General features: G+C 58.8%; 3 protein-coding genes across 3 annotated transcripts; all 3 read right to left on the reverse strand.

Moving 5' to 3' along the window:
* Nucleotides 1-563: 563 nt before the first annotated feature.
* VTJ83DRAFT_5652 (uncharacterized protein) lies at nucleotides 564-2,463 on the reverse strand (the record flags this gene model as incomplete). The annotated part of the gene is made up of 3 exons (XM_071012276.1): nucleotides 564-1,798; nucleotides 1,864-2,118; nucleotides 2,187-2,463. The coding sequence occupies 3 exons, from the start codon at nucleotides 2,461-2,463 to the stop codon at nucleotides 564-566; spliced, it is 1,767 nt and encodes a 588-aa protein (XP_070865027.1).
* A 1,898-nt stretch (nucleotides 2,464-4,361) lies between these two features.
* On the reverse strand, nucleotides 4,362-6,040 carry VTJ83DRAFT_5653 (uncharacterized protein; the record flags this gene model as incomplete). The annotated part of the gene is made up of 4 exons (XM_071012277.1): nucleotides 4,362-4,827; nucleotides 4,891-5,560; nucleotides 5,625-5,680; nucleotides 5,754-6,040. The coding sequence occupies 4 exons, from the start codon at nucleotides 6,038-6,040 to the stop codon at nucleotides 4,362-4,364; spliced, it is 1,479 nt and encodes a 492-aa protein (XP_070865028.1).
* Nucleotides 6,041-6,829: 789 nt separating this feature from the next.
* On the reverse strand, nucleotides 6,830-8,438 carry VTJ83DRAFT_5654 (uncharacterized protein; the record flags this gene model as incomplete). The annotated part of the gene is made up of 3 exons (XM_071012278.1): nucleotides 6,830-7,997; nucleotides 8,051-8,114; nucleotides 8,177-8,438. 3 exons carry the CDS (start codon nucleotides 8,436-8,438, stop codon nucleotides 6,830-6,832), a joined length of 1,494 nt encoding a protein of 497 aa, XP_070865029.1.
* Between the last annotated feature and the right edge of the window lie 2,504 nt (nucleotides 8,439-10,942).

Consider the following 10,942-nt stretch of genomic DNA (forward strand, 5'->3'; position numbering starts at 1 on the left):
GCGGAAGAGCAGTGGGGTTTTTCTGAGCAAAAGAAGAGGAAACATGAGCACGGTGTGGCATCCGCGGATGTTTTGCACGGGAGGGGAGATATGAGGATGCGGAAATGCATGACAACTGGGGGAGTTATGTGTACATACATACGCTTGACTCGACGTAGCAGAGTCGCAAATACCCAAGGGACAGGCCGGGGTGGCGAAGCAGGGAGTCCATCGAGCTCGCCACACAAGGAACTCTACAACAGAGCTAAGTGATGATGGATTGGATGACGAAGCAAGGAGAAATGTTGGCATGGCGCTTCTGTCTTGTTTTGTGATGCTGGCTCTTGTTCTTGTGTCTTGTTTTCGTCTGTTTTGATCTGACATTGATAGGCATGCATCAACATATCCTCTCATCATCGCTGCCCAGGCGGTTTTTCTACCTCTTGACGGCCGCCCTGAATCTCATGGTGTGCATTACTTGTGTTTGTACATTGAGTTTTGGTCATAGCTAGGCATCTAATCCAACATGTATCCCACGAACCAATCTTCAACAAAAAAAAAAAGAAACAGAGCGGGAGAGACGCTCAGCGCCTCGGCGGGGCAGCAAACGCCGTCTTTATCTCGACCGACTCGACCGGACTCCCTGTCCCACTTCCACCGCCTGGTTTGGGGCTCCTCCTGCCCATGGACACTTGTAATAACCCGCTGCTCCGCGACGTCTTAAGTGTCAGGGGGTTTGCCACCGGGTGCTGCCGGCGCGGGGCCGAGCGATCGTCGGCACCGCCGATGGGGAATGTGGGTGTTGTAATGGTGGTGGTGATGGTAGCGTCGCGGGCCGGGAAGTAGGGGTTCGATTGAGAGTGGGTCAGCGGTTGTGGCTGCGGGGAGTGACGGTGCTGGTACAGGCGGGGCGACGGCGGCGAGAGCGCCGAGGGGTGGCTCGGCTGCGGCTCTGGGAGCGGCCATGCGCGGCCCGGCCCCGTCAGATCGAGGCCGAACAGCTGCGGCGACGCATTCCCGCCGCCGCCACCGCCGCCGCCGCCGTATGTGGAGACCGGGCTGGCGGTGGTAACGGTGGCCGGAGACGAGTTCAGCATGCCGTGCTCGGCGGGGACGTAGGGCTTGATAGACGGGAGCAAGGCTGTGGTGCTACGTGCCGAGTCGGCGGAGAGAGGGGAGCGGATGAGGTGGTCTGTCGAGGCCGGAGAGAAGGGGGAGTAGCAGTGCGCCTGCGGCGGGGGGGAGACGGGCGGGAGGGTGGTGGAGATTTGGTGCAGCGGGACGGAGGCGAGGGCGGCTTTCTTGGTGATGGACTTCTCGAATCCCTGCTGTGGTTCCTGCTCGAGTTGCGGCTTGTCTTCCTCGAGGGCGGGAGGCTTGTAGATGGAGGAACGGCGCGCCGTGGCGGGCCCGTCGTCGTTGGTGGCAGGAGACAAAGCGTTGAAATCCTGGCTGGCGGAGGCGTCGGGCCAGAAACGGGGGGACACCAGGTGCGTCTGGCACTGGAAGGACATGGACGAGCGGCGATGTGAGCGGTGGGAGAAGTCAAAGTGGCCGCTGGCGCGCGCACGTCTGTTTCGCCGCCTTCGCAGGCAGATGAAAGTGGTCGCGGAGATGATCAGCAGGACGATGACCGCGCCGGCAACGATGCCGATGATGACCGTGACAGGCAGCGGAGGCTTTTCGGAGTCCTTGTCTTTCAGCAGGTCTGCCGGGTCGACGATGCTGACTTGCGTGGTGGAAAAGATGGTGTCGTTCAGACCAAGGACCACCCCTGGGGCAGGTTGCTGCCGGCAGCCGGCTTCAAGGGCGACAAAGACTGAGAAAGAGAGACAGAATTAGTGCTTGTTGAGCTCCTGATGCTGAGCGGCTCCCACAACGTACAGTTTGTCAAGATCTCGTGGGTCCCGTCGGCGGAGATGCAAGGCACGCAGCGCTCGTAGGTGTCAAAGTCCATGGCCTGGCCGCCTCCTGCTGAGCAGTACGAGTAGGCAGTGGTGCCGCTGGGATCCGGAATGCCATGTTCAAAGCTAGAGGCCAGGCGGCCGCAGGAGGCGTCGGTGGTGCAGGGTGACGAGCCGAAGCCGGTGCCATTGGGGTGGCCAAAGACGCAGAACGAGGCCGCGTACCTCAGGTTGTCTACCCAGAAGCGCATGGTCAGCCAGGGATGTGTTCCGACTCCTGCAAGCAGGATAGAAGGAACTTACAGAGAAACCACATGACATCGCTCTCGCTTCCCTGGGAGAAGGTGCTGCTCTGCAGACATGTCATGCAGTCTTTGAACTTGGCGCCCACGGGACTTGAGTAATCGGAATCGACGCAGGGAATGTCCGAGGTCTTGGTGGTGGACGAGTTGGGGTCCGAGACGTCGAGGCCTGGAGAGTCCATGCACACGGGTGCGCACGGCGAGTTGGGGGTCACCTGGAGGGCCGACGAGAGCTGACATGTCGTCCAGAGAGCGAAGAGAAGGGTGCTCCTCGCCATGTTGTAGAGGTAGTTAGGTGGTTGAGGTGGTTGAGGCGGTTGAGACGGCCACGGGCCAGAGGGGCGGATTAATCACAGCGTTTTGGTGGACGGATGTAGGACCATGTACTAATACACACAACCCAGGACCAGCCAGGGAACAGGATCAAAACGTAAAGGCTACGGCGAGCAGATAGGACGATAGAATGGAATCAGAAACGAAGGTAGGGTCAATGGCGAGCCATGGCTTGAAGAAGATGGGAGGAAAGAGAAGGAGAGAATAAGAGAGCGAGCGAGACAGAAGCAGACACCATAGTTTTCCTTCCGATTCTGATGCATTGGCACAGCATGCATCGCTTTATGGGAAGTTCATATCAGGATCCTGGAGCCCATGGGGCACGGTACGCGCGAAGCAACCGATAGAGCGCGGAGGGGACGTGTGAAGAAAGAGATGTGAGCGATGTGATGAGATTCGAGACGCATGCAACCCCAGTAACACAGCATGTGCTAGGCCAGATCGGGGCCCTGTCACTGTCCTGCTCTGTCCTTGGCTCAACGTGACACCAGCTTGGAGGCGCGGAAGGCGACTTCGACCTCGACGGCGTAGCGACTGGCGGCTGTTTGAACAAAGCCCATCCGTCGTCGTTGTTTGACGAACCGGTCCATTCCACACGAGAATCATCCGATCCGCTTTTGAGCGGTCAAGCTACGCCGTTCCCTGTTCACCAACCAGAGACACATGTCCACTCTCCCGAAGCCATCCCGAGCGACAACCCCCAGATCTCCCAACTTCCTTCACCGAATGGGCAGGAAACCCCCGATCCTCACGAGATCGTTCTCTTGGCGGGCGCTTCCAGCGGCCCGGCGCAGCGCCTCTTCCTGTGCCGACGTTAGGCCCCAGATCGATGATCCCAGGCACAAAAAGCTTAGCAACCCATCTGTCATCCAATTGCAGCTCCCAGAAGTGGTGTCTGCAATGTCACACATCCCGCAGTTCCAGAAAGGCAGATGCGACCACCGATAGAGGCCACAGGCTACAGTGGGGTTGCAGTGGGTTGCAGACGGGCTTTGCAGGGCGCTTAAGCGCCGGCCTCTGTGTCCAGGAACCACACCTCAGCGGCGTGGTGCCACCTAGGCGGGCAGCCGGGATTTTTGTTGTCCTAGAGCGTGGTGTAATCAACTGACACAACTGCACCACCAATATCACAAACGTCTACTGTACGGCGTAGACGGCAGCAGTGTCAGATACCTCACCTTTTCTACACAGCGTCGAAAATGCACGTGATGCCTCATGTTGGCTGCAATAAGACTACTTGAACCAGTAAGTACATGACATTCCATAAACGGAACGAAAAAGAAAAAAAAAAAAAAAATAGAGAGCCCAAAAAAAAAAAACATACAGCACCCGGCATTCGCTGGTCGTCACCGACCCAACTACTACTCGGGCCCTCACAAGCTTAACTAGGGGAGAGCGGACGGGATCCCGTGCTTTCTTGTGGGTATGGCCGTATGTACCAGTTTCCTGTGGAGAGAGGGTTTGTATTCGGGCGTCTCTTGCAAAGTTGCTTCGCCCATGAACTTGACAAAACGAGTACAAACGAAGCCCCCGGTTCACCATCACACCTCAAGCATCACACACCATCACATCTCGGAACAAATCACACCGGGGGTTTGCAGTGAAACGTATTAAATCCCCATTACTGTCAAAGAAAGCAAACGCCCATGAACGCCGTCACGGATAATTTTCCCTCCCCTCCTCTTGCCAAATCGTCCACAGCCAGCAAAACGCCGGGGTCCCCTTCGAATCCAGAAGAGAGGGAGAGAGGCAAATGTACTGTACCAGTTACTCCTCCCAATCAGCCAGTCCCTTTCGTGCTATACACACCTTCCCACACGTTCGTTGGGTTGGCACCCGTCCATTACTCGCTGTCCTCGGCCTCCTTGCCCTTGGACTTCCTCTTCTCCTTCTTCTCCTTCTTTAACCTCTTGCGCTCGGCCTTCTCCTCGGGGGTCTCGCCTTCGTGCTTCTTCCTCTTCTTCTTGCCGTCATCGCCATCGGCATCCTTCTCCTCCTCGGTCTTCTTCTCAGGAGAAGCAGGGGCCGAAGAAGGAGCCGGGGCTTCCTGCTGAGGCGCGGCGGCCGGAGCCGCAGCCGCGCTCTCGCCCTGGGCCTCGGGCGCCGGCGCGCTGTAGTCCTTGTAGCTCAGCTTCCACTGGGCAGGCGTGTTCTCGTTGGTGCGGCCGTACTTGTCCAGCTTGCCGTCAGCCTTGAGCTGCTTCTTCTGCATAGCCACAGGACCCAGGCCCCAGCGGCGGGGGTAGAGGTCGCGCTCCATGATGCACCGCTTGACCTTGGCAACGACGCCGTGGTCGCACGTCGAGATCCTGAACACCCAATTGTCAGCACTTAGATTGCAGCACAAAGATTGGGCAGGGGAGGGCACATACTCAACCGTGCTCATCTGGGCAATGCCAATGGCGATGGCCTCGCCCTTGGTAGTCATGAGGACAACCTCCTCATGGGCCTCGATGCCGGGATCGTAACGCAGCAGACCGGGGAGCATGAGCTTGGCACCATAGCAGACGGCGTTGACGGCCGAGTCCTTGACAACCAGGCGCTTGTAGGTGCACAGGAGGGTCTCGAGAGGCTGGATGACGCGGCGCAGGAGGGTTTCGTCGCCGCCGTTGTCATACTGCCACTGGGCGTCGAGGACATCGTGCAGCGTCACCATGGTGCCGTCCTCCTCCGACATGACACCCGAGCGCACGCGGCGCAGCTCCTGCATGTGCGCACCCACGCCCAGCAGCAGGCCCAAGTGCACGCAGAGCGTACGGATGTAGGTGCCCGCCTCGCACGAGACCCAGAACACGCCCAGGTGCCGGTCATTGTCGAACTCGATGAGCTTGCTCTCGTGGATCGTGCGGATACGCAGCTGCCGCTTGACGGCCGAGATGAGAGGCGGGCGCTGGAAGAGGGCACCAGAGAGGGTCTCGAGCGCCTTGGCAAAGGCGGGCTCGCCGCCGGCCACCTTGTCGTGGAACCGGATGACGCAAACGTACTCCTTGCCGGCGCCCTGCTGGGCCTTGACGAGACGGGTGGCCCGGTCGATGCAGACAACTTTGCGCGCAGAGTTAGCCAACCATCTACCCTTCTATCACAACCAGGGCGCGGGATCGCTTACTCAGGCAGCCAGTGACCTTGGGATCGAGAGTGCCGGAGTGACCAGTCTTCTCAACGCTGCAAACCAGTCAGCACCACGATTCGGTTTCTCGTGCTGTCCGTGCGCACGGCTCTTGAGTTGACAACATACCGGAGCATCCGCTTCAGCCAAGCGACAACCTCGTGCGACGAAGGGTTCGACGGCTTATCGAGGTTGATGACACCGCTCGAAATGTACGACTTGATGTCGCGCTTGTACGGGGACGAGCCATTGGGGATCGGGGTGAAGTGGCCGGACCGCACAAGCATCTTGTCGTAGTTCTTCAGCAGCAGAGGCCAGGTGCTCGTATCAACCGACGGCACCGTCGTCTGCGGCTTGATGACATATTGCTGCTCCTCCTCCTCCCCCTTCTTGACAAGCGCCTTCGAATTGGACATGGCTGCGATTGAATGGATATGCGCGTCCCCGGAAACCCGTTTGATTCTCGAAGAAGAATGGGGGCCAATCCGAGCAGCAAGCGATGCAGAGATCGCGTCGATCAGGGGCAATTGGTCGTCGAAGCCGGCGAAACTGGAGCTGTGGGTGGAACGTGAAGTGGCTCACGAAGTCGGCCGGCAGGCTGGGTCGAGTGGTCGGACAGGTGCCGTTCGATTTTCCACCGGGGAGATGGTTGTTGACGTTCTGGCCGAAAAGAATTGGAGTTGAAGCAAAAGACCCGAAATTTTTTGAGCTAAGTTGGAAGAGAGTGGGGCCCCGATAAGCCTGCGGTGGCTCTAGCTTGCGAGGCTGGCGGGCCGTTCACGTGAAGATAACGACGCGAACTATAGTACTGCGTAAATGCGTCGATTCTGTGGACCTGAGGCGAGCCATCCACATCTTTTCGTTGTTGAGATGATTGAACCAAGATGCGCGATGGAGTTCTCACCACCGGTAATCTGTGTGAAATTGTCGTGTCTGGAAAGGACACTGCCCTTTTCTATTCAGGACCAGTTGGATTACAGACGCTTCCAATAATGCTCCTGTGCCCATCCCGCCACCCACGCTCAAGACCAATACTCCGTTTCCAAAGGCCACCCCATTCGGCCACAACAGGTATCTCTAACGCCCACCAACCCGGGTATAATGACAAACAAAAATGCGAAGCCAGAGAACAAAACAAATACATCCAAGAGGACCGCACCATCCATCTCCTCCGTCCCATTTCCTTGCCCAGTTCCGTTATTATTCTAACCTTTCCCCGACCCCGAGGACCCCGGCCGTGACCCATTCCTCCCATACCCCGGGTGCTGCAGGACGGGCGCCTGGTTCCTGTAATGGTCGTACTGCTGCACGCCGGCCTGGCTGCTGTTGTTGCTGTTGTTTTTGCCATCCTTGCCGCTGCCGTATGGACTCTCCACCTCGTGCAACTCGTACGCCTCTCCTCCCCGCATGTTCGCGCTGGACGCCTTGGAGCGCAGGCTCGCCTCGTCGCCACCAAGCGCCAGCCCGATGGCAAGTTGGATCTTCCGTTGTTGCTGTTGTTGCTGCTGCTGCTGCTGCTGAACGTCATGAGCAGCGTTCGCTTGCGCCAGCAACTTTTCCTGCCCTGCGGTCGGCCATTGGGTGAAGGCCGGCGGGGGCGGTGAGGTCATGGTCGGACTCTGGCCCATTTGCTGCTGTGGCAGCTGCTGCAACTGCTGGTGCGACTCGATCGTCGGCCATGGGTTGCTGCTCGTCCCCGGGCTAGTCCCCCCCGGGCCCGTCACTGGGCTGTTGTATTGACTGTTGTAGGGGCTGAAGTAGCGCTGGAAGGTAGCATCCGTGTTAGCGCTCACAGGGCTCTCGTTGTCCCATCCGCGCAGGGGCCGCTGGCTGACGGGCGTCTCGAACATATCGGACCCGCCGCTGCCGACCCCACGCGACCCGACGAGACCGCCGTATCGTGTCTTGGGGTGCGGCCAGACCTGGTTACCGCTGCTGTTGCGGCGCTGGAGCTCGCGCAGGAACGCGCGCCGCCGCCGCTTGCCGTTGCACACTATGCAGAAGCCGGCCACGGCCAGGATGAAGGCGAGACCGCCAAAGGCGATGCCGACGCGGGCGCCCAGAGACACGGGCCCGTAGTCAGGCTCGGGCACGGTCTCCAGGTTCTCCTCGGGCGGGACGATCTCGATGCGCTCTTGGCCAAAGGGATTGCCGCGGATGGATACGGTGCGGCCGGGCTCGGGGGTCTGCTCGCAGGCGGCTTGGAGGATTTGCATGTAGTTGTGGAGGAGGATGCCGTCGTTGAGGGAGACCAGGCATGGGTTGCAGTACTGTAGCATGTCTTGCTCCCAGTTCCGGCAATAGTCGTAAGGCCCGACGTCGGTCGTCATGTTTTGGTATTTGACCGCATCCTCAAAAGGGTGGCATGCCGTGCTAGGGGGTTCGTTGGCTTAGCGTCCCACGTAGGGAAGGAGGGTGCAACTGACCTTGTCAAGCATGGATTGGCCTCGCCGTCGAAGAAGCACTGCTGAACGTTGCGCCGCAGGTTATCTGGGACGTTCCAGTTAGCCGAGATCGAGACATCAAACCACGCCCGGCTTAGGGACGCTTACAGAGCAGCGACTGCATATCGCTTCGCCCTCCCTCGGTGTGGTTGCTGGTGAGCAGGCAGCTGATGCATTGCTCCCACACCAGGCCGGCGGGAGTCTTCTTGAGGGAGCCGGCATCGCAGACGATCTCGTCGGAAGCCGTTGAGGACTGAACGTTGCCGCAGTGCTTGGAGCAGGGCGAGCTGCTGGAAGAGACGAAGAGGGACGCCGCCAGCGGCGCTGCTACCAGGGCAGAAAGGACCGAACGGGCCGTGAGGAGCCGCATCTTGGCCAGTGTCTGTTCGACGATGCCACGGGAGAAATGTGGTATCTCGGCCGTCTGGACCTTGGTAGTCCAGGATGGACGTCGCCCTCGCCTTGCCGTGGGATGCGGGGACGACTGCGCTCCGGAGAGGGCACGATTATCGCAGCGCAGATCCCTTGTGCAACATGCCGACAGGCGGTATCTTTGCCGTACGGCGGAGGGGAAGAGCTGGGCCGGTTCCGGTACTTGAGAACAGCAAAGACAACGGAGTCGACCCGGAATGCAAAGGAGGAAAAAAAGATCACGTCGACGGGGGGGCTGGCCTTTTTGTTTGGGAACGCCGGACGTTTGACAAATAAACTGCACCCCAACGACGCCAACAGATGTGACGGTGACGGATGACGGGGAGGTTCGCGAAACGCACACATACACACACACAAACACATACGCACGCACACACGCATATCCACACGGCTGCAGAAAGAGAGAAAGTCGGAGACAGACATCAACAGACTGCCCGCGGCCCCCGGGCTCAAGGTCTGCACATGAACGGGCCTGGCTAGGTGCGCCGCCACGCCGCTACGGGCGGGGCCGCTATGGTGTGATTGGGAAACCGGTTCGCTCCGCAAACCAGCCAACGATTCATGAACAGCCAGACATCGGCCAGAGTTTGTCGGCCCTCGTGCTGGCGATGGTCGGCAGCGGGTCATGGCCAATTCCTCAACGGGGGGGGGGGTTGGGGGGTTGACTGGCCACGGTCAAGATGCGGGAGCGATGCAAGTTGATGGCACAGTCAGCCTGATCCCTGCAGCCGCAGCGAATATCGACCAATAAAAAGCGCAGATCAGCATGCTCACAGCAAGATCCCCTGGCGGGGACTTCACATCTTCCACCCTTTCTGTCACATCTGATTGGCTGTCACATTCTTCGCCCATGGCCCCCGCTTGCCTGATCGAGGAGTAGCTGAGAGGCTCCATCCGGAAAACCTGGTAGCGTCGTCGCCGCGAACCACCGCACCTATCGCCGGCCAGACATCCGTGGTCTCTTCGCCGTGATGGAGGGGAACCACTGTGGATGGCTACACCTTCACTATGGCCGGAGGCCTGAATGGCCAATCAATCTCTTGTCGCACAGCGTTCTGCCCTCATACAGGCAAAACCGCTCCCATGTTGGCAACCCAGAGCAGTGTCCCACCACGGCATGATTCACCCAGCCCCCAAGATCTCCAGGGCGACGTGTACTGCGTATAGTATGAGGTGGTCTTGAACGTGACCCCGCTCGATGCTAAAGTCACCGCCCCTGGTGAGCATGGATTCAGGGGTCGCAATGGTTGTTGACACAGACAGCCTTGTTCTCTTCCCCGCCATCTCGATCGACCATGTAATATGGTGTACGAAGTAACTACATGCTGAGGGCCTCTCTGAGCGCACGGTACACCACTTCCTTGCCACCTGTTGATCATCAAGTGGGCATCCGTCCCGAGCCCCTGGATGCGCCGCAATGCGCCCAGAGATTGTATGCAACCTCGACCTGGCCCAGAGGCCACGAAACTGCCATCCCGCACCGCATTGATATTTGATGCAGGAAATGTGGCTGTCGATAAAATGAACGAGCCAAGTACACTATTTCCTGAGTCTCCACGGACACGCCATTGCTTGGCCACCAAATGGCACAGGCGTTTCCCCTCCCTTTCTTCGCCCCCGGAGCCACAGCGTCTCTCCCCTTTACGACTCTGCACAGTACTGCGTAGTTACAACACGGGCGGCAAGCCCCATCCGCCGGGGTTTTTCGTCGCTGTTTGCAATGTCTAGGAGAGATCGAAAGAGGAAATCGGGCACCTTGCAGCACAAAGTCGGAAAAAACGATCCCATTTGTACCACGAGATGTACTGACACCGACGTCTTCGCCCGGCATCTGCCGTGGGTCCGCCCCATGCGCATGTCCTAGCGGGATGCAGCCTCGGCGCTTAAGCGTTGCAGCCCGCCCCCCCCCCCCGCTTGGTTGCTCATCGAGCTCATCGGCTTCGGGCAAGCAGCCGAGACGGATGTTGGATGCAGCCAACCCGGGCCAAGGAGGGGGGGGGGGGGGGGGCTCGTCTCGATGATCGGATAACGAGTTCTGGCATCAACGAGCAGGCCGACGCTTCAGTCAGCATCTGAAGTTTTGCTCCTCTCAACCCTGAGGGTTTCTTCTGTGTTTACACCGGTTCCCTTCAAAGTTGACGATCTCAAGCGGTGGGCCAAATGGGGGTGGTGTGCGACAGAGCGTCCGATCGCACACCTTCACAACTGAGACACAGCGTCAATAGGAACCAAGCAGACTGCGTCCCGACATCATCCTTCGGTGTACAGAATGTTCAACAAGCAAAATGTTTCTCAAGCTGACACTATGATATGCAGTTCCTCCTCTTCATGACCCCTCTCCATGCCTGAATGCTAAAGCCATCCTGATCATCATCATCATCATCCGAAAAAAATAGTAAATGCATCACACGAAAGTCCCACAGTTATCGGGTCCCTAGCTCC

The sequence above is a fragment of the Remersonia thermophila genome, chromosome 5 (assembly GCF_042764415.1).
Source record: "Remersonia thermophila strain ATCC 22073 chromosome 5, whole genome shotgun sequence".
Taxonomy (NCBI): domain Eukaryota; kingdom Fungi; phylum Ascomycota; class Sordariomycetes; order Sordariales; family Chaetomiaceae; genus Remersonia; species Remersonia thermophila.